The sequence below is a fragment of the Mytilus edulis genome, chromosome 7 (genome assembly GCF_963676685.1).
Source record: "Mytilus edulis chromosome 7, xbMytEdul2.2, whole genome shotgun sequence".
In the NCBI taxonomy this organism is placed as follows: Eukaryota; Metazoa; Mollusca; class Bivalvia; order Mytilida; family Mytilidae; genus Mytilus; species Mytilus edulis.
Genome location: NC_092350.1, coordinates 59230248 through 59254826, shown reverse-complemented (window position 1 = coordinate 59254826; position 24579 = coordinate 59230248). Strand labels below are relative to the sequence as shown.

The window sequence follows — 24579 nt, the reverse complement described above, 5'->3', positions numbered from 1 at the left end:
AAATTTAAGTCGTATGAGCTATGATTAATTGCACGTGGATTATGGTATAGACCTCATCTCATTAGACCATTTTTGTAACAGTTGTGTATTTTACTTTAAGAATCAAAATGTATATACCGATCACCTGAAAAATAATTACGAAATGTGATTATCAAACAGTTACCAAGTAAAAAAAAAAAATTTTAAAAATTTCTGAAGAAAATTCGAAACAGAAGTCCCATATCAAAGGCAAAATCGAAAGCTCATATACATCAAACAAATAGATAACTACTGTTATATTCCTGACTTGGTACGGGCATTTTCTTATGCATAAAATAGTGGATTAACCTTGATTTAATAACTATCTAACCTCTCACTTGTAGGACAGTCGCATACAATTCCATTATATTGACAACGATGTGTGGACAAAACAAACAGTCATGATAGGTATAAATGTCAAAATAGGGGTACAACATTCATCATTGAATTATAGACAAAGCACATCAACAAAAAACAAATGCAAACATGACAAAAATACAAAATATAAAACATTATATATTGATATTTGTACATGTATCATATAGCGTCAATTAAACATGTATCCATGTTGTCTAGATGTTATATGAAACTTCTATTTAACAAAATTGCTAAAACACATTTTGTCAGCATTAAACGATTCAAAGTATTACAAGAAGTGCTACCTGCTTAACTAAGAAAATATTTAAGTCATATTAAAATCCCACCTCTTGAACACTTACCATACATAACAAATGTGACTTCAAAAGGAAAACAAATTGAAGGAATTCATTTGTACGAACACATCTATTTAAACTAATAGATGATTAATTGTATAAACGAACAAATCATGCATAGCAGATGCTTTGATATACAGAATAAGATGCCAGGAAATAATTTACCAAATATCAAAAGTTTAACTGCTTTAAATAGAATCACGTGTTCGTCTATCATCGTACAAACATGACTGATATCATCAATTGTAATTTTCTATCTACAAGTACATGTTCAAAATTGTTAACTTTATTGCTTCTAAAATTCGCATATATATGAAAGCTGGCTGTTACAAGAATGATCACCCCAGCGAAAATCAAAACTTTTCCAAATCATCATGCATAGCTCGGTCAGTGGCTTGTCGGGTTGACTTCCGTTCATGTCACTAAATGCCATTACTTGGTAAGGTTTACTGATCCATTCCAAGTCATTATCATTGTTGAAATTATAACCACCGATCCAGTATCCTTGGACTGAAAAAAATGAAATATTTGTATTTTGGTCCTTATAATGTATGCGTAATGAGTTTTGGAAAAACGGAACTATTTTTTCTACAATAGGCTACAGTACTGCTCATCATTACAAAATATTTTTGTGGGTGAGGTCTTGTGCATATCGTATCAGTTCGCTGTTGAATGCATTTGCAATTTTTGATTAGCATCAGCTGGTTGATTGTTTTCACTTTCAAGTATTTTGTGCAGACCATTTTTTTCTGTGTATCTTATGCTAGGCATTCCAAATGTTCGAAAGGACCTTCATACGTTAATCCTACCTAGGCCAAAAATAGACCTTGAAACATCTTATGTTATCTGGACAACAACAAGAACAGACATGAATGAGACAAACTGGGTTCCAAATCATTTCATTGCAGCTTTGAAAATAGAAATTAAATAGAATGAATCAGTGTGCAATTTTATCTGAGTTGAACACAGAATATATAATTTGTATACATGTATGAGCGTTGATTTTTCTTAACAAATTCTTTTATTGTTTGAAATATATTTGATTAATAACTTTAAAAAGAAAAGGGAAATATGTCAAATAGTTTCAGAAATAAAAGACTATTATTATCCAGGTTATATTGATATATGAAGTTTAAATTAATGAATACAATTAATAGAATACTGGTATTAATACAGTTTATAGATTGAGATCTTAGCTATGTGAACTCTAGAATATTACCATGCAGATTGTAGTACTTAAGAAATATTGACGTACAACGCATATTCCTTTAACTTTACTCATATTTATGAAACAGCAACTAATATAAAAAAAAAATACCAAACTCCGAGGAATATTCAAAACTAAAAGTGTGTTTTCAAATTACAAACTGAAACGCTCAAACACGTTGAATAAAACGTAATAAGACAATTTTGGTCTTGGCTACACAAGTTATTGGCCAATAAAACTTGTGTAAAAAAGTCTTTAATCACTTACGATCTAGCCCCTAGGAACACGTGAAAAAGATATTGAGAGCCTAGTGCCCGTGTTTAAACACTTGAGACCTAGCACCTAGGAACACGTGAAAAAAATATTGAGAGCCTACTGGCCGTGTTTAAACACTCGAGACTTAGCCTCTATGATCACATGAAAAGGGCATTGCCTAGTGCACGTGTTTAAACAATGGGACCTAGCCTCATGGAGCTCGTGAAAAAGGCAATGATAGTCTAGTGCCCGTGTTTTGACACTCCAGACTTAGCCTCTAGGACCACGTAAAAAGGGCATTGAAAGCATAGTGCCCGTGTTTAAATACTTGAGACCTAGCTCCAAGAACACGTTAAAAAGCCATTGAGAGCCTAGTGCCCGTGTTCAAACACTTGAGACCTAGCCTCTAGGAGCACACAAAAAAACGGATCTGTGCAGCATTTTAGTTATATTCATAGTGGAACCTGCAAGGATTTAAACAGGCCTCCAAAAATAGCCTTGCATCTTCCTTTATAAATGTTCTTTTTTTATAGTGCTTTCCGGAATTTGTGACTTATTTACTTATTAATATAATTGTGTGTGCATTGTATTCAAACTTGTATTTAAAGGAAATCGGACCTGACCTGCATGGATCTTTTGTTCAAATTTTGATTCTTTCCGAAAAGTGGAAAACCCCTATATTAAATGAGGTAGCAGGCGCTGCACCGAATGGTTGGTGTGATTGTGACGTCATGAAGCTGATCAATATACACAGAAAGATTAATTCCTTTGCAGAGAGAGACTTCGTCCTGAACGCACCTATATGTATTAATAATGTGCAAACGGATTTAGTTGTCTTTCATTTACAGGTCATTGATGTCGGATCCTGTATGCTTTTTAAGTACACTTATATACGGGAACACATATTTCTTTTCAAAAGCATGTCTAGAAATTTTATTCTAGGATTTTACTACCTTTGGAGGGATTTCTACGTCATTGATTTTAATTTCTCTATCCAGATTCCCTGAGATTGGAACGTCAAGCAGACAGCACGTACTTTATACTGCTAACAGAAAATATATTTTCGCGATTTATTGTACAGGTAAACTATTGTCCAATCACTGACCACTGGTCTACTCATTCATTGCATGCACACAAAAAATAATGCGGGTTAAATAGTAATTTAACAAAACGTTTATCGATTAATTTTCAGAAATTATGATTTGAAGCAGATTTTTTTTTTGCAGGAATAGATTTGTTTTCAAGAAAGATGTTTGATCATAAAAAAGAAGGATTGGTATTTTTTTAATAGAACAGAAATGGAAAATCAAAAAAAAAAGGGAGGGGGTCAAGAGGTGTGGGCCTTGAATGATTAACAAGGATAAATTACAAGTACGCATCATAATAGATTTAAAGTTTGGAGCTATTATTAGCTAATTTGTTCATTTTTCCATTTCTGTGGCACAGAACCCCCAAAAAATGACGTATAACATTACGACACAAAATCTCCAAGTTAATCGTGTCGCAACAAACATTTTGATCCCATTATTTTTAAATTTCACCCCTACATTTTTTCTGAGTAAAAACAGTTTGAAGTGAATGTCAAAATTTAGAACATGACCTTGACCTTTGACCTTGATCTCATTTTTTAAGTTCGGTACCCAAGGACCTCAAATAAACAAACTATAGATTGATGCGCCTTACGATTTATGAGTTCATGTGCATATCGTTTGTATCAAATGCATAAGGGAAAATAACTCTCATATTGAGTCTCCGGATAGCTTCCGTCAAAATTAATTAGCACATCCTGAGGATATTACGAACAATTTGGTCAATAAGATTTGTCGCAATTTTATACGGTTGGAAAGTTTTAGCGATAACAAGGAAAACAGTGTTCGGAGATACCTCACTACTGGACGAAAAAACAACTGTCCATACCAGTAACAGTCGTTGTACGACTGTCTTAGTCTGTAAAAGACAAGTAATGACTGTCAAATCTGTCATATTTCGTTGCAACAGTTCATTTATGTCTGTCCCAACTTTTCTACGGGTTGTGAAAGTCAAAAAATTCTACCATCAGTCATTTCAGAACTGTTGCAGTGGTTTACGGTGTTGTCACAGTCAAAATCTATTTATTACAGTCTTTCTAATAGTTGTGGCAGTTGCATAATGTCCGTCCCAACCTTTTAATAGTTGGGACAGGTAAAATTTGTTTGTGTCAACTTTTCAGACGTTGATGCAGTCAAAAAATGTTTGTCACAACGTTTTTAGAGTTGGGACAGTCGTTAAATGTTTGTTACAACTTTCTAAAGGTTGGCACAGTCATTAAATGTTTATTACAACTTATAAAAGGTTGACACAGTCGTTAAATGTTTAAAACAAACACTTCATAGGTTGATACAGTCGGTAAATGTTTTAATACAAATATTTTAGCGTAACGGTAGTCCATCAGTGTAAAAAAAAATCACGTCTCACCCGGCTCTCAAGATTTGATTTTGTTGTGAAATAGTCCATTACTTATACAATTATCGTCTATCGTGCGATTGTAAACTTGTTTTGCTGTTTATTCACTTATTTTGCGATCGTTGTTTGTCTTTTGTCGCTTTCCATTTATTGCCGTAGCATTGTCCGTTCATTTTTGACAGTCATGTGCGTTTGACTTTAAATAATCCTTTTGATATCCTTACTTTTTATTTTATAATATCTGTTTTATAACATTTTCGTTCATAACTGGTTTTAAAAACCAGAAGCTTTCGTTTAAAATAGAGTTTTAATATTATTGCAGAAGAATGAGAAGATGATAATGGATTCATTCAAATTCATATTTGATAAATTCTGCGCAATAGAAAAATGTACAAGGGTGTACCTGAAATAAATTTAAAGATTATGACTAAGTTACCAATATTGTACAGCATAATAAACCCGTTTTAATTCGAATTACACCAAGAGGGACATTTCCGATGATTAAAAAAATAATTAGTAAAATTTGTCAAGTTTCATTAAAAACGGAAAACAATTCTTCACCGTAAACGATTTATCCACTTTAATTTTTTGTCGGCTAAAAAACAAAAAAACCGGGACCTCAGGTCGGCAAACTATATTTTTACACAGGTAACTACAGATGTTAGACCACATGTTCAATAATCTGAGCTGGAAAGTACAATCGGTGAGTAGAAATTATCAATATTTTAAAGCATGTCTATCGAATAATCATGGATTCATAATTTTGAAGGGAAAATGTGCACATTTGTCGGCTTACAGACCTTACAATGTGTTCTCATTGGCGGATCCAAAAGGGGGGGTTGGGGTTCCAAGGGTTCGAACCTCCTTTGTTTTGGCCGCCCAATGCATTTAAATGGGGACATATAGTTGGACCCCCCCTCCCCTGTTTCGTTCTGGGTTGGACCCCCCCCCCCTTTTTAGAATGGCTTGATCAGCTGATACTACGGAATCTATATTGAGATAAACCGGACTGCACCGTACTCCGATAGGCTATATATAGCTATGAATCGACGTTCTATATTACCACACTCGTGCATAGTTGCATGTTCCAGGGAAAATATAAGCTTTGAGCCACCTTTAAGCTTCAATGTTAAAGTTGTGCTTCATAATAAATCATTGAAAGTCATGAAGCACACCGTCCCCCCCCCCCCCCGCCCTATTATCATGTGTATGTCATTTATTCCCTTAATTATTTTGCATACATCACCCTGAGTGGAATACATAAAAGGTTACTCTATATCTTCCCCTTTTTTGTGGGAATAATTTTGTCGATTATATAGGGAATCACTCAAGCATGACTGGATCCGTGCCCCTAAGGGCAGTCAGGGGCCCTGTCCCTTATGAAAAGTTCTGGATCTGCCACTGACCATGCTAACCTATACATCATGTAGTGTACATATTGTATGTTAATGTATTGCTAACTAGGGTCATAAATTTGCATGAAATACTTGTCACTGGACATTTTATAACCAACAACCAACCGATCTTTACATGTACGTATCCATATAAATGTGTTTCTTATCATGCTTATGCTGGATTACTAGTATTTCCCTAGTTTTGCTTTATCAGCTGATAGTTTTTGTTCTATTTAGAATGCATTGTGACGTCACGATTTCGATAAAAAAAAACATGCATAGTACAAACACATATGATTTGATCATAAAATGTTAAGAAAATTATTAACTTTAAGATTAAATAGTGACTTATTTAGCAAGTGTCCATTTTCATTTAGATTTTAAATAATTTTCAAATCATGGACAACAAAACATTAATATATTTGATAATAGCATGCATATGCCAGGCATTGAAAGTGAATAAACATTTTAAAAATGGTTTAAAATAGCATTAATCATCAAAATAAAACAATATTATTAAATTAATGTTCCTGAAACAAGGCACAGAGTCATAAACAAATTGTGCTAATTCAATTAGTAATTGTTTTATCATGATTGTACTACATTGTTTAAAAAACACATATTAAAAGAGCAAAGCTAGCATCATAATTTTATTCTTTTTAGATTTAACATAGAATTTATATTAAATCACTATAATTTGTTAATACTTTGAACCCAAACTATATATTTTCATGTGAAATTTTTATATAAATTGTGCCCTGTTAGCATGGTTAGCATTGTTTTTCAAAATTCATTTGTGCCATACATGTACTGTATCTAACTTACAAGTAGTAAAAAGTAAAATCACAAAAATACTGAACTCAGAGGAAAATCAATTCGGAAAGTCCATAATCACATGGCAAAATCAAATAACAAAACGCATCAAAAACGAATGGACAAGAACTGTCATATTCCTGACTTGGTACAGGCATTTTCAAATGTAGAAAATGGTGGATTGAACCTGGTTTTATAGCTAGCTAAACCTCTCACTTGTATGACAGTCGCATCAAATTCCATTATATAGTCACCGATGCGTGAACAAAACAAACAGACATAATAGGTAAAAATGTCAAAAATAGGGGTACAGCAGTCAACATTCAATGGTCATTATATTTATTCCGCAATGATTAAGGACCTTCTAATCATAAGTCATGTATATTTTTCGATATGCATTCCATTGTGTTTTGGTTACTTTATTGTTGCCTATTAAACTGTTGGGTTGATGCATCATTGATATATCCCACATCTCCTTTGATCATGTGCATTCACATACGACTGCAGATTTTTTGCATTTTTTACATAATCATGATAATTATTTTATGTAAACATTCAATATGTCAGGAAAACATAACAAAAAAATCTATCTGTATGCATATTTTTTTATGTTAACATGGTATAAACTTTTTTAAAGTATTTTATGAAGCTCAAAATATTTTTTATAGATATAGTATTATCCAGTAAGTTCTCATAAAATTTACTGTGTTAACTGCATTGTATGTGTTGTATCTACTAATTTAGTCTAAAACAAATTTTTTTAATTCAAATTCAAAATTAACAATTGAAATATTTGTATTTACTGAATATGACCATGCAAATGTGACATTAAAATAGGTAATAATCAGGATGTTAACACTGGATATGGGATCTAGGTAATAATCAGAAATTCTTATATACATGATCTAGCTAATATACAAATTAAGACACAATAGTTTATTGCCCTGGGGGATGATATTTAATCTGTCATTGGTATAATGATACAATTTTATAATAAGGCCAACTAAAATTAATTAGTAGATTTTCATCCAATTTTTTGAAAAACATGCGGCGGGTGGGAGGATTTTATTTTTTAAATTTTATTTCATATGAAACCCTTGTCACAAGTTCTTCATACCGCGGGGTATATGCTAGTGGAAAACAAGCTTGTATAATGTATATACATGTTGTATAAGGAATCTGACACTATTTTTTAAACTCTTAAATAAAAATCCCTGATTGGCAACCACTGTTATACATGTAATTGCCGCTTTAGAAACCTATTTATAGTATACATCATTGGGAAGAGAAATGCTCTCTTCAGTTGGACTAGACCTACACCAAATTTATTTTGCTTTCCAAGCAATGGTTTGTAGTCCACATAAAATCAATAAAATGTATTGGTACAATTGTATGCAACACAAGTATTATGAGTACAAAATAAAATGTAAACTCAGTGTGGAAAGTAATTATGTGATGTAAAACATGAACTTAACCAAAAAGTAGTTTTTTAATGACTAAATTGAGGGTATTTGGACAGTTACAGAGGGTGTTTGCTGTTTGTCAACAAAAACAACAGCGAATTTAAATGCGTGTTTGTCGACTTTTTTTTCTCAATATACGGTCATAAATCAAACAAATTCGTGCTTGTGTCAATTTCTTTAATCCAGTCATGTTTTTTGTACCAATTTGTTCTACGATTCTTGCGTTTTGGATATCATTTACAGTCCAAATTTCCTGACACAAAGTCATCGTATAAATAAAGAAAAAACACGGTTTTTGATTCACTTGTGACTACCGCAATTTGCGTTAAATGACAAGGCGTTTTACTTGTTACTCGAATATTTCATGCCCTTCTCGTTATCAATCTCTATTCTCGGTGGATGTTGTCATAATAGAGAAGCAGAATATGTCGACTCAATCATATCGTTATTAGATTACTCGGAGAAATACAAAAACGAAATTTGAAACAGGAAGTGTTGAATGAAACGAAATTATCGATGGTTCCCGGTAACGGACATGATAAAATCCGGAAATCGTATTTTTGTTAAATAAAAAAAATCGGGGCGGGACGATTTCAGAGGGGCGGGCGGGGATGAAAATCTAGCAATTAATTTTAATTGGCCTAATGTTCACAAATTATCATGATTAAAATTGTCCTCTTCAAAATTTTGAAAACTTTTTCAAAACAAATTATAATTTAAGAAAAATATGAAACAGCAGGATATATATTATTTTGGATATTAAAATGCAAATTTTAAAAGTAATCTGAATATTGATTTATTAAAATAAAATTGGGTAAATAACTAAATTAAATAAAAAAGTGAGCTGCAAAGCATTATTTAATGCAAGCTGTTATAACAAATGAATAAGTAAAAAGAATTCAGGGTAACACAAAAGATGTAAAAATTATTAAACTCAAGGATTTAAAACATTAACTGGGATGGTTAAGTCTTGGAACAATATTTTTACATCACAAAGGTTTATTCATTATATGCACTGGACAAAGGTAAAGTCAATATCATCTACATGTATATAGTACCAGGGCATTTATTTATTTTATTTTTTCGTTCCTTAAACTTTTCTTTGTCATGTTTGTAGTATCAATATATTTCATATTAAATCATAAACATAATTAAAATAAACAAAAGAAATAACCTGTTGTGTTTTAGAGAGAAATAAATATGTCCATGATGTCTGACTTTAAAGAATTGATAAAAAAAAGTATGGTGTGAGCCTCAATGAGACAGTAACCCTTCAATGAAAGTACACAATCACACTTAACAAATCATTAATGCAGGAAAAAAGACAACACTATCATTACTATCAGGGATCTCCATGGATGAAAATTGAACGGTGGAGGAACTTTCACCATTACAAACCGTGTCTACGCTGTACAGTGTGGCGCGATCGAAAGTATTGTATCCCTCCATACAAGGAATGATGAACATGCTAATTCATTGCTTATTTAAATTATATTTATTTGAATTGTCATAGAATTAGAAGTATCAATATTTTCATTTATTGCCGTTTTTAACCATTCAAATGCCAAGTCTTCATGGTCCCCCTTAGTCGAGAATGACCAAAAGCTGTCATGAAGGTCCCCATGTAGATTTCTTGTATTTTTGGTAATTGTTATGGGGGTTGAAAATCATATGATGTTGAGCTTATTTTTTATTGACACTGTCATATTCAGAACCCATTACCGGTATGGCTGATTTGCAGCAACAACAAAACGATTCGTACGGGTTATGTAAAAGGATAAAGGAATTTGTAAAGCAAACATTGCCAAATAAAAAGGTTATTAATGACGATGCTGTGCAACATGCATCTTTCGAGTCTGAATAGAAACCGGAAACGCGGATGTATCAATTTGATTGTAATATACGAAATGAATTCGGAATTCGGAATTACGATACGATACTTCTTTACAGGAAATATTTAAGTTTTTACTTTTAAACTTTTAAAGTAATTCTAAATTATCGTTACAGCAGTACTCGAGTTATTTGCGATGAAATAATATTTACCGTTTTGCGTCTTATTTTGTACTTCTTAAAAAAGGGGGATACTGATTGCGTAAGTCAAAATAAAGCACGTGTTCGACTTGTTAAACTGTTTTCTTTGTTACTGGATTATTAATTTATTTATTTAATCTAAATTATCATAATCATTTGCTGAAACTTAGTTGATTATTTCGACAAATGGATCGTCTATCCTCAGATAGTATTCTCCTGTCTGGTTTGTTGATCTACCTGTACAAGCTCAGGTACAAGTGATTAGCGATCTTAATCCGTATATCCCTCAGGCGTTAGAACTGTATTGGATTATAACATAAAAAGCCTAAGGGTTATGCAATTATATGCAATTGATTATTATTGATAAAAAAAATGGCGACGGGCTACAAAAAACGATGAAGTTTTGAACGATGGCGGAAGACAATTTAACGATGGCGCGGGTCATTTGACGATGGCGCAAGACATTTGAACGATGGTGGGGCGCCATCGTTAAACAGGCCATGGAGATCCCTGACTATATAGAATTTAGACTCCCTTAAAAGATTTATTTTTCTTGTTAATAGGGACTTGACTATAGAATTGTATTAGTGCTAGAATTTTTTGGTCAATCAAATGAGAAGTGCTAGTTTTATCTAGGTAAATACAGTTATTGTAATTAACTTTCTTATTATTGCACAATGTATATACATGTAGTATTATATGTTTATTATTAGTTAAACATTTACTGTACTTGAGTCTAAATGTATATTTTATTTTGTAGAATCATACTGAACATGTATTGGTTTGACCATGATTCCCACTTTAATAGAATATGACACCTGCTAGTACATGTGCACTTTGATGCATAGAAAATATAGATGTCACCGAGTCGCTGTATAGCTGCAAATTGTGAAACAATGGATTAATTCATTATTTAATGCTAGGTATCTATTGTCTTTGGAAGTTTGGAAATTATGAATATGGCGTGCAGCATTATTCCATGATGATAATGTGATGTTCTGATTAAATTGGACAAGAAGAAAATTGTGCCTTGTGCAAATAGGAAAATTACAAATTGTATTAAAGGAGGACCACATTACTGGAGGACTAATTACCTTGGATTATCATAATCAATTGTGAATTTGGAATAACAAAATTTCGTAGTTGCAGTGAATATTAATAGTGCAATCATACATGTACATTATTTCTGAATTCCATGAATACCCAGGATAACTATTCATTTGAAATAGCAATTTGGAATAATGAAAATGCATAGTTTCAGTGAATACTACTAATAATAGTGCATCATATCTGAATTCATGAATACTTTTAATTAGTGAATAATCAGTCATTTTAATATAATAACAATATGGATAATGTGAATTTCTAGTTTCAGTGAAATTAACAAAACAGTACATCTGAAGTTTATGTTGGCATTGCAATTGTTAACTCCTGCCAGCATGTCCAGGGTGTGTAAAAAGATCTTAACCAACTATGAGGGTCTCGTGCAGTCCGTGTCAATTGTTTAGAGTCAAATGACTGCTTGCTGTACTTAAATTATTAAAGTCTGAATTAGAATTAAATAAAAATCTTAATTAGCATGATTAGTCATGTTAGTGGCCAAGTGTTCATGGTTTTTGAAACAAATAAACCATGCACGTACATTAAAGTATAATTTTATTATCCCTCCTGCAACAAAAGTTGAAGTACATGCATGCAAGCCAAGAAATATGTATTACAATCTAGATCTGGCAGTGGCTACAGCGTACCGTTTTGTATTTAAGCTTCACCAGATACATTTTAGAAGCTGAAATGCCTGGATACTTCCTTATGTTATGAAGTTTCTGTTATTGATTTGTTCATTGCACTTCCCCTAGTTTCATGGTACACTACATGTACATGTAACTGTTTACAAAAAAATATTACTGTTTGAACAGTCACAGTGAAATACACTTGAAGTCTTAAATGTATAACGTATGTATATTAATTGAGTTACTGGATTAATTGTTATGGTATCTTGAAAGGTGTACATGTCTCAGTGTCTGTCAGGCAGGGTTGGCCTGATCCTGACTTCATTTCATGGATCAGTGATTAAGGTTACTTCAGTTACATGGTTCATTGAACAATGCTTAGTTTTTGTGGATTGATCTATTTCCAAATGTTTCTCAGATGCTACAGTATAAACTACATGTATAGGATCACTATTTTTGGCATATTATTGGATATTCATAAGTTAGTTTTCATGGTTTGGATGTTACGAATGTTAAGTCTATTTCACAGACAGTATAAATCACTAAATTTTGGGTATCATGGGTATGGAATGTCAGTTTGTAGGGTGTACATCATCTGTCTGGCATGGTTAATTTGATTGCAACTTCATTTTCAAAGGTTAATGAAAATTGAAAGTTTATGTGATACTTGTACATGTAGTAAAACCTTCATACATGTAGGCAAAGCAGAGATGACATTTCAGCATTTGCACAGTCACTCTTGTTTACATCTGACACCAGTGATCATGTCTACATCTTGATTATACACATGTACAGTAGCTGCTTTTTGATAACAAAAGTCTGACAACTATTAACAATTGTTATAATTCATTTGATAATACTAGGTATTTTAGTCTTGTATAACATATAAAAAAGAAGATGTGGTATGATTGCCAATGAGACAACTATCCACAAAAGACCAAAATGACACAAACATTAACAATTTAAGGTAACCGTACGGCCTTCAACAATGAGGAAAGCCCATACCACATAGTCAGCTATAAAAGGCCCTGATAAGACAATGTAAAACAATTCAAACGAGAAAACTAACGGCCTTATTTATTTTAAAAAATGAACGAACAACAAATATGTAACACATAAACAAACGACAACCACTGAATTACAGGCTACTGACTTGGGAAAGGCACATACATAAATAATGTGGCGGGGTTAAACATGTTAGCGAGTTCCCAACCCTCCCACTAACCTGGGACATTGGTATAACATGTATACTGTATGATAACCAGAATAAGGAGATGTGGTATGAATTTCAATAAGACAACCATCAACTGTAAACCAAGACGGGGATCTCCATGGATGAAAATTGAACGATGGAGGAACTTCAAGTGAAGTGATGTAATTGTTAGTAACTGTACATCCTTCAACAATGAGCAAAATCAGTTCCCCATAAGTGTGATAATGAAAAACCTATAACAGGCCTAGCTATATTAGATAATGTAACACCGTGTAAACAAGTTCAGATGAGAAACCCTAGTTGGATTTTTATACCATAGATATAGGAAGATGTGGTGTGAGTGCCAATGAGACAACTCTCCATACAAATAACAATTTAAAAAGTAAACCATTATAGGTTAAAGTACGGCCTTCAACACGGAGCCTTGGCTCACACCGAGCAACAAGCTATAAAGGGCCCCAAAATTACTAGGGTAAAACCATTCAAACGGGAAAACCAACGGTCTAATCTATATAAACAAAACGAGAAACGAGAAACACATATACATGTATATTACATAAACAAACGACAACTATTCCTGACTTAGGACAGGTGCAAACATTTGCAGCGGGATTAAACGTTTTAATGGATCCAAACCTTCTCCCTTTTTCTGAAACAATAGCATAACATCACAACAAAGAAAAACATACGATAAAATATCAATTGGCAGACTTAACTCAATCAAAAAAACGTATGATTAAACAATGAACGAATAAATTTGATCTGCGATATCTGAATACAAATGCAAAGTTAATTAAATATTAGAGACAAACATTGTATACAAAAGCAACATTGATACGTCAGTGATGACAAATATAATATTGTCTGTTGTGGTTAATCAAAGACTTGTACTTTAATAGTTGATCATCTGCCCTTTAATATTCATGTTTTTCTACAAATCAATTCTATCTGCTTTTGAATAAATGCCTTCTTAATATATATCCCAAGATGTTAAGCAACATTTTCCCATTGTTTTCCATAAACACAATAAGCATTACAAAGTCATACATGTATGACGCACTAAACCATTATAGGTCAATGTATAGCCTCAGGCGCGGATCCAGGGGGGGGCGGGGGGGTTCCAGGGGTTTGAACCCCCCTTTTTTGGACGATCAAGGCATTTGAATGGGTACATGTAATTGGAACCCCCCTTTGTCCTGGGTTAGTAACAACTCCTTTTTAAAATGGCTGGATCAGCTCCTTGGCCTTCAACATGGAGCCTCGGCTCACACCGAACAAAAAAATATAAAGGGACCCAAAATTTTGTCTGTACATAATTATCTATCTATCTATCTAGTAACATTGTTAGTTTTCTTTACTGATTGAATAATATGTCATTATTGTACAAGCATTTATGGGATTAAATAATTTGAATTTGAACAATTGAAATGGGAAAATATTTTGAATAAACGTTAGTACATCTGATCAACTGAAACCACACAAGAGAATCCGATGTCAGTCTTTAGAATTTAATAAGACCGGAGTCTAAAGAATACATCAAGTTCTAAAAAGTGATGTGAAAAAAATAAAAGAATTAAGATTTGATTTCCCTGTCTTAAACAATGCGAGTTTTAATGTTTTGAACATTTGAACTTTCACTTGCGCTAGTTATTTTGTCGGGTCTTGAACAGTACGTCCATCTACTAGTATTTACATAAATTATGTATGGTAAATTCTTTGCGAAAAACAATGAAAAATCCGGTGAAAATATGAATTTTTCTCGCGAGTGATAATATTTTTTTTACCTCAATCATGAATGCTGACGTGCTATTTACCTGTATCACGTGTATCAATTATACGATTGAACTTCAAATAGACCATTCAGTACAATGTACAATACAAAGTCGAGTTAATATTGACCTATTCAAAAATAAAATACGGTAAAATAAAATAAATTAAATTCAGATAGATTTAAGATTTGTTTTCCATAGCTGCAAAAGATGTGTTAAATGTCTGATTTTTTTTTACATGTATAGAAGTCAAAATGATTATACGGCAATATTTATAATTTTACAAGAAATGTAGCCCCCCAAAATTAGTGTGTGAAATAAGCCCTCAAGAAAATATAAAGCAGTTTTATGTGGGGATAAGTTTGACAAGTGCGTGTATTAGGAGTTCCGCGCTAGGTTTAGAGTATATCATGTATATTCAGCGTTATTATGAAGTGATGTGATTCGTAAAACTACGGGTATTGAAAACAACCGTGTATGCATGCATGATTTTACACCTAACTAATTTAATAGAAAAATAATTAAATTGTTATTTAGATGATATAAAAATTGTCAACTTTTAATTCAGTTATAAAGATACATTTGGTAACAAATATATTGGGTAACGTTTTTCGATTTTTCTGTTAGTAGATATATCTTTTATCTAGTGAAATTGCAGATATCTAGTGCTGGTTCCGATTTTATTGGTTCGAAGAGATAAGGGCGAGGAAGTGTTAAAAAATATATAAATTCAGCACATTCACTAAATAACCGAGGAATACAAAAATGTGTTCAGCGGCAAATATTTCAAAATACTTTTTTTTTTAAATCAATATCTATCTAAAATTAATGTATTACATTGGAGTGATAGTTGTTTCTCTTTGTCACAACCTTATATTTCACACAGTAAATTTTTTTTTTACAAATAATTGAACCTATATCCCTGACTGTTAGACATTTTGTATCCGTGACTTTAAAGTGTACATGAAGATCAATGTTTGGAAGTTGCTACGCCTATAAATTAGCTATGCCTATACAATGGTTGTAGCTATCATATTTTAACTGTTACAACTTTTTCTGCGTTTAAACAGTTTATTTATGACTGTTTCAACGTTTTCCGTGTTGGTACAGTATTTAAATGACTGTTACAACTTTCAAATGGTTGCATCAGTTTTATTACGACTGTGACAACTCTTTAGGCGTTTAATCAGTTTATTTATGACTGTTGCAACGTTTTTCGAGTTGGGACAGTTGTAAATCAACTGTTACAACTTTGAAATAGTTGTATCAGTCCTTTAATAACGGTGACAGTTATTTCTTGCGTTGTTACAGTCGATTTATGTTGTAGACAAACACTTTTAAAGTTGGGACAGTTACAAAAAAACTGCAGCAGTGAAATTTAACAACTGTTACAACTTTAACAAACGTTATCAGTCTTAGAACGACTGTTACTGGTATGGACAGACGTTTTTTCGTCCAGTAGTGCCTCCTACACGGAAAATTGTTTTTTACGCGGTGTCAGTTTCAACAGCGAATAAACTGTTCATTATCAAATTCCAAATATCTGAGCGACATATTGCGAAACAACAAAACAGCGAAGGAATTTGGTGAAGAAAAAAATTGTCAGATTAAAACCACGGAAAGAAAGAAAGACCTAATAATCAGAACAAAAGCAATAGGTCTTTCCACAGAAAGGTTAAAGGACCTAATAGTAATCAGAAAAAAGCAAATAGGTCTTTCTACGGAAAAGCGGAAAGACCTATTTATCCTAGTGGATTTGTTTGTTGAATAGGTCTTTGTGTCATAATCCGCTTCATTCTTTTAATAATTTGTATAATATATGTATAAATGTTATACTAAGCTGTATAGTGTCTATTGGATATACATATTAGGTAAATCTAATAACGTATTTGCTTATAAACAATATTATACATCATACAGTTTTGCCTAACCGGTTACTGGAATAATCGTTCGACCGATAAACCGGTTAACCGGTAGTTTAAGATGATGTGTGACGGCCTTATTTGTTGCAGCCTTCAAATATATTTTATATTACGATGAATTAAAGTTTGTCCTTTGGCATTATAAGGCTTGTCTGTGAGGTTTCCTTAAGAAGGTTGACTTTTGTATAATCCAACTACTATGGCGTTTGTAATAGCTTCAGATTGAAAAAAAAAAAAACCATCTTGATCTCGTCGAATTGAAAATGTCTGAAAACTCGAACCATCAAGTATAGGACATTAATGACATTCACGTTGTTTTGCATTTCTCAATTTATTTAGTTGGCATTTCGTTTAAAATATGACAAAGCCTAGCTTGAACGATATGGAGGTTGCACATTCAGATGTAGGTGTATGCGCAATATCAAATAAAAAAATAAAATTGTGAAGGAGATCGTGAAAACTTGGAATGTGTCGGCAAAAGTCTCTACAGATCTTATGTTTGTAATTTTCATGTAACCCGACTTAAAATAAAATGATCTATTATTTTACATTCTATATAGAATAACTGATTTCAAATTACAGTTTAAAAAGACTTGTATACTAATTAGGTTTACTTAAGTTTTAGCCCCGAGCTGATAGACAAGTTGCCTAAGTTCTAATTAATTTTATGTTTTATGAATTACCCATAGCAATCAATATACTGGATAATTGAGCTGTCAAATAATTTCTAAATAAAATAAATTTATTAATGATTTCAATCCACATTTTTTTTCAAATCTACTAAAATTGAAAAAAAAACGTCCGGTTAACCGGTTAGCATTTTTGGTATTCGGTCCTTCCGATGCTTAACCCGTTAACAACCCTAATTAGTATTATAGACCGTGCTGATGTCCATTGTATCGTATATATGCTGCCACGCTTAGATATCCACAATTTTTGTAAATATCATTTTGAAAGAAATGGTACTCCGTTATACAAGTTATTATCGTGGTCGTGCACTTGTCTCTCCAATTCCCATCATGGAATTAGTGTTTTGTTTTATAATTTGTTACTGCCCTTTCAATTTCAGAAAATCAGTGGTTATAGTCTTTCTTCAATTTGCATATTAGGATCGGTAAGCGAAAAAATTTTGAAAGGGTGTATGCCGATTGGTGCTTTGATTATGTTTGCTGTTGCTGTCCAGCTGATGTAAACCGCAAATCTCTTTTGATTAATCTCTAGTTTGGTATTATTTAGTCGTTGCTTGGGCGCGGCATCACAAGTAATTGTACTGCAAAACACTGGTAATATGTCATTTTATTCCTTTTAGAACAGAACAATGTCGTCTTATCTTTTATTTCGAACAGTGAATCTGAGACTGGAATTTAATAGTCAGTATGAAAACATTTTCCTCTTCGTCTAATATGGTTAATAGGTTGATGAAAACGACAAAAGGTACAATGTTAATCTTGAAGTTTTAAACTTGTTTTTGTATAGAGATTGTTTATACATGAATATTGGGTCTTGACGTTTAAGCTCTTTTTGGGTCGGTGTGCTATTTTATTGAAGTCAACCGTATACGTTTCTGTATGTGCACTTAAATATAAAAAAATTACCTCCAGTATTCAGTGTCCTCACTTCATTCTTAATAAACTCATTCTCTTCTGATGTTTCCATTTCCACAAGTTTACCTCCCATACATTTACAGTTTACCTTTATCGTGTTTATTAGAGAAAAAGCTATTTAAAATATAGTATTTTTTTAAATGTTTAAAAAAACTATAATAGTTCACATGTAAATGTATTCATATTTACAATTAAAGATTTCAACAACACAACATTAAATATTTAGGAGTAAATAAAACATTCCTTATATTATATCAAGCTATGTTTAAAGAAGTACAATTTGGGTGCTGGACTTTCACGCTGTGTTCATTTATGTAAACATCGCTCAGTGTTTTTTTTTTATTGTTTAAACGTTTAAACATGCTGCACAGAAGCTTGAAGTTCACTGGATGTTGATTGATGATGTCGTTCATACATGCTTCTCGTTTCTCGATCTTTATAAAGGGTAGACCGTTGGTTTTCCTGTTGAAGGAGGCTCGCGGGTATAAAAAAAAAAGCAACAAAAAATTAAACATTTGTTTTTTTCATTTTAAATTGTATTTATTACACAATTAGTTATTACTTTATAATATGGTACAAAAATCACCAAGGAAAATCGATTTGGTTTGGCCACAGATGATTTTTAAAATGTTCATATCATAGAAAAAGCTCCAAATTATCTCCCGTTGGTGCAAAAATGTCATATTTTGACGTTTAAATTTGAATATCTTTTTTAATTCATCGGTGACCTATATTTTTTTATGATCGTTTTCAAGCAAGCTATACATAAACTAAATAATTGTAAAATGTTTGCGATTTCTGTAATTTAGTTTTTTTTTTATTTCGATATTACCAACAACAAATGACCGATATTTCTCCTATAAGTTCAACAGAAAAAAAAGGACATTTACAATATGTATGCTTCTTTAGGAGGCAGATTGTGAGATTAAATGAACGGTGACCCCATATTTTTATTTTATATTTCCATTAGGTATAAGATAAAGTTTAATCATAGAAAAACATAGGAAAATCCTATATTAGAAAAAAAAAGTTGATTTAGACCCGCGAGCCCCCTCAAATAATTTTACACTTGTCATGTTTGAGACCCTTTATAGCTTCGTGTTAAAGGTCGTTCTTTGGCTTATATTGGTTTACTTTTACAAATTGAGACTTTGATGAAGAGTTGCACTCATACCACATCGTCTTATTTATATATCATGCATATGTGAATCCCAATTCTGTATAAAGGAGAAGAACAAGCTTATTGTATATTCTAGTAAGAAGGGTCTTCATTAAGCGAAGAAATACGCCTGTTAATAAGATATTTTATGATAAAGTTGCCCATTATTTTTTAGCATTGTTAAGATGATTTTATATATGTCTATTTATTAATAACTTCATTAAAATCAATAAATGATCAGAACATATACATAAATTCCTTTTTTTCATTTCAAAAACATATGCAAAGAGTGTTATGACCTAAGGGTATCTCGTCAATGCTCTAAGCCTACACTATTTTTACTTACTTTCGCTTTCTCCCATTCTGTCAAATCTCCAATTATAGAATACATGGAATTGCCAAAGCTGATACATCCTGCACATGTCGCTGGAACTTTAAACAAAGAAACATCAGATTGTAGGGTTAATGTTTTTGTATTATAAATTTGTGTTATTTAGACAATTGAATATTTTGCAATTATAAGTCAGCTCGACAGTCACTTATTACATTGTAAATCTACCAGACGTTAATTCACTTAAGAATACGTATTGCTGATAAACTAAGTACATGTATTAAAGATATGAAATATATGAAAGCGGGACGAAAGATACCAAAGGGATAGTCAAACTCATAAATTGAAAATAAAACTGACAACGACATGGCTAAAAATGAAAAAGACAAACATACAAACAATAGTACACACAACATAGAAAACTAAAGAATATGCCACACGAACCTCATTTAAAAACTAGGGGTGATCTCAGGTGCTCCAGAAAGGTAAGCAGAATATGTTCCACATGTGGCACTGGTCGTCCGGTAAATAGTCTTATTTGAAGGGAATTGTAGTTACGACGTAAGGAACATATCATGAAATATACATACAATGTTGACTAATAAATTGTCATGTTATACAATCTTAAGAAACAGACAGAGACAAGAGGGAACTGGTTGATGAGGTTTATTATATGAATTATCAGTTATAGTTATTAAAACTTCATTGAACTTACTGTGCTGGTTTCTTGTCATAACGCTCCAACCGATGGCAGTGTTGGTGGCTACACAACAGTTTTCACTTATGTCGAGACGACATATTAAAGATTCTTTAGAAAAACTGGCCACACAACATGCATCATGTAATACACACCTCGCTCCGCACGCTGATTCGGATTTTGAAAAGACATCTGTTGTGTTACACGACGACATTATGTTTTCTCCATTTTTGACTGTGAAAGTACTTGTTTTCTGGTTTACAGCACTCATGGCACAGTAAGTTGGTGGTGTAGATAAAATAATCATAGAAATCATTAACAAGAAACCTTGCATCTTCATTTTAAAACGTAGTCGAAGTGTTGCAATTGAATGCTTAACAACATTTAAATATGCAGCAAAGGTCAAAAGATCCAATCAAATTGCTTTAATATTTATCGGAAGTTTGAATAATTCATAATTCCTTATTACATGTTGTTGGAATGTTGTAATGTATATCATTGACTTGTTCGATTCTATTAAAATTAAATGGATACCCAAGATCTTTAGAGTATATGCTTTCCAAATAGTCATATCTAAAACGATGTTTGAAAATACAAGTCCAGTGTAAATCAATCAATTTGATTTCTAACAAAAATCATATAATAGAACAGGTTAACATATGCACTACCGCGGAGAGGACCAATAAAAATATATCATGTATCGTATTGAAAAAAAGAGTTAGTTAACATCGAAATGTTTATCGATTTCCTCGATAAAAAAAATATCAACACTAGTATTGGTCACAAATGTAAATTCAAAAAAGGGGGAAGTCAATAACACATGTTAAAGCTGACAAAATAGGACTTGATACTTTATTAAGAATCGAATCGAACGAAAAACAACTGCCATACATGTATATGTGTTGATAGAACAAACACGGGATTTCTTTTTGTTTTATTTCTAACCAAACCACCAAATAACACTTGTTTACAGTTTTTTTTTTTATAGTTTACAGAAAAACCACAGCGACATCATTCACGTTATCACCAATGTTAAGCATCATTCTCAGATCAGGTTTAACGAAATCAGAACTAGGACCGACAGCTTCGAAAACAATGTTACAGAATTATCAAAACATGTATTTCTAAATAAATAACATATGTTACTATCATGTATACCTTTTGTTTTTCATGTAATTCAATGTGTAAACAAACAAAATATTGAATATTTTCTACGTTTTATACTGTTCGTGTGAATTCTCTAAAATATTTATCTGCTCTACATTATAACTATATTTCAAAATATTTCATTTTATTTTTTGATCGACGTTATTTTTAACTTTCTTTTATTGCAGTAAAGAATGACATTTTGGTAAAATGTATATGTTTGTGTTCTTTAATTGTTTATGATGACGCCTATACAAATAAAATGCAGACTTTTACGTCAATGTGTGTTTTGTAATTGCTTTCAAAATATTTCAATTCATGTAATGACGCTATATGGTACAATTTTGATGGAAACTTGCAGATGTTGTTTGTTATTGTATTGGATTCTTTTAACTGATGAATGCATAGTTATTGAATTATATGTGTATTTTGTTGGTATATGTTCTCTTTAAATTTTAATCAATTATATGATATCGTTGGCAAACACAATGTTTATCGTTGGCAAACACAATGTTTGCACAATTTATAAATATATAATGATTATAGAAGGACATTCTAAATGTAAACAGACGATCAATCCCTTTATGATTGTCATGTTACGAAATGTCTGTCCCACTGAACAATCAAAGCTAAACGTCATGCATTCAACCTTTTTGACGTTTGGACGGGTTACATCTGAATAAATTGAAACCGACAAGTTTGAAACTACATACAATAGCCAAAAGATACATGAAGAAATGAAAATAATAGCCAAATGTTTTGTTTTTTTTTCAAATACATTAACACAGATTTTACTCATAACAATTTACATGGGGTTTATTTGATCTTATATTTCAGAATAATTGTACATGCTTCAGAGGAAATTTGGCTGAAATAGAAACTGAAGCTGAGGGCGAGTTTATCACTAATGAACTATTTGCAAGAAACACTTGGGGAATGTTTATCCTTGAACTGTACAACCCCTAACGGGAAGGATTGTGCCTGATGTTCATATGATGAAATCATAATCTTTCAGTCAGTTTAATTGAAGTCTGGAGCTGGCATGTCAGTTAACTGCTAGTAGTCTGTTGTTATTTATGTATTATTGTCATTTTGTTTATTTTCTTTGGTTACATCTTCTGACAACAGACTCGGACTTCTCTTGAACTGAATTTTAATGTGCGTATTGTTATGCGTTTACTTTTCTACATTGGCTAGAGGTATAGGGGGAGGGTTGAGATCTCACAAACATGTTTAACCCCGCCGCATTTTTGCGCCTGTCCCAAGTCAGGAGCCTCTGGCCTTTGTTAGTCTTGTATTATTTTAATTTTAGTTTCTTGTGTACAATTTGGAAATTAGTATGGCGTTCATTATCACTGAACTAGTATATATTTGTTTAGGGGCCAGTTAAAGGACGCCTCCGGGTGCGGGAATTTCTCGCTACATTGAAGACCTGTTGGTGACCTTCTGCTGTTGTTTTTTCTATGGTCGGGTTGTTGTCTCTATGACACATTCCCCATTTCCATTCTCAATTTTATGTAATTGTATATACATGTTTATTTGATTCTTGTTTGGGTTATGTCATTTCGTAGATAATGTCACACGATGTTGGAATATAAAATGCACACACAATCAAACATTTGGTTTAAAATGTTGATGTCTAGTAAATGTTAACATATCGTTTAGCACATTAGGGCAGCTACATTTTATTTAAAAGTTTTTGTGGGCATTTTGTACATAAGGTTTTCTTGTTGAATTTAATAAATACACATATATGTCACTTGTTATGCTTATGAGAAAACCTTGGATAATCAATATTTAGAATGTATTTACTTCAACATTTAACTTAAATTGTCACATTGAATATTATAATTATAATATATGTACTCTAGTTCACACGACTAACGTGAATATATATTGTGAAACAATAATTGAAAGGCGAAAAATATTGAATCAGATTGCATATAATGATTTGTATACAAATAAAGTGTTGTATGTACAGTGAAAATATTAGAATATTCAAACGCAGCGATAACTATGGTCACTATCTCCATCTGTGAATGTTAATTATCAGCAAAGAGGTTATATTAGAAGGAGAGAGGACGAAAGACGATAATTACACATAACATGTTACCGACTTTTCTGTATGTGGGTGTTAATTAGTTGAGATCGACTCTGTCACAGAGGGAGATTTTGTCCTATTACATAACCGAGTAAGAACGGAAACACCCGAGGTGTCATAAACTGACCGAATATACAATTATTGACATGTTAATCAGATTTTTGGTTAGATTTTGTGTGACATTTTTTATTAAGTAATTACAAATTAAACTTTTATGTTAAAAGTAAACTTATTACCAGTAGAAATAAAACGAATATCCGTCTCATTGCCGTCATGTTAATATCAACAGTCATAACAGAAAGTCACTTTTACGTTGTTCCCGATAAATTTCTTTATGTTTCAATTGCAAATATTCCTTCTGGTCGTTACCGGTCACCGTAACTAAAGTACTTTGCATATTCGTATATTTTCTATGATTATTACCTGCCAACTTTCATAAGCAGAAATTGACAGGTAAAGCGAAAAGCTTTGTTTAAAGCAATGTAGTGTTGAATAAAAATCGCCCACTAACTTTCCTTTAAACCCTCATAACTTTGTCATTTCGTTATCTTTTTTCATCGTAGACAGACGG

General features: G+C 32.2%; 1 protein-coding gene across 1 annotated transcript; it reads right to left on the bottom strand.

Annotated features, from left to right (window-relative positions):
• Positions 1-795: 795 nt before the first annotated feature.
• On the bottom strand, positions 796-21404 carry LOC139481917 (perlucin-like protein). The gene is made up of 4 exons (XM_071265465.1): positions 20780-21404; positions 20080-20165; positions 18566-18662; positions 796-1241 (listed from the first exon to the last, which is right to left on the bottom strand). Exons 1-4 carry the CDS (start codon positions 21099-21101, stop codon positions 1027-1029), a joined length of 720 nt encoding a protein of 239 aa, XP_071121566.1. The 5' UTR covers positions 21102-21404; the 3' UTR covers positions 796-1026.
• Between the last annotated feature and the right edge of the window lie 3175 nt (positions 21405-24579).

Bases quoted from the DNA above. Each gene is read 5' to 3' on its own strand.
- LOC139481917 (XM_071265465.1), bottom strand. From the start codon at position 21,101: ATGAAGATGCAAGGTTTCTTGTTAATGATTTCTATGATTATTTTATCT. The intron at 20,166-20,779 runs GTAAGTTCAATG...CTTTGTTTAAAG, and splicing joins TATGACAAGAAACCAGCACA to TTCCAGCGACATGTGCAGGA. The intron at 1,242-18,565 runs GTAATTTTTTTA...CATTTTTTTCAG, and splicing joins GAGGACACTGAATACTGGAG to TCCAAGGATACTGGATCGGT.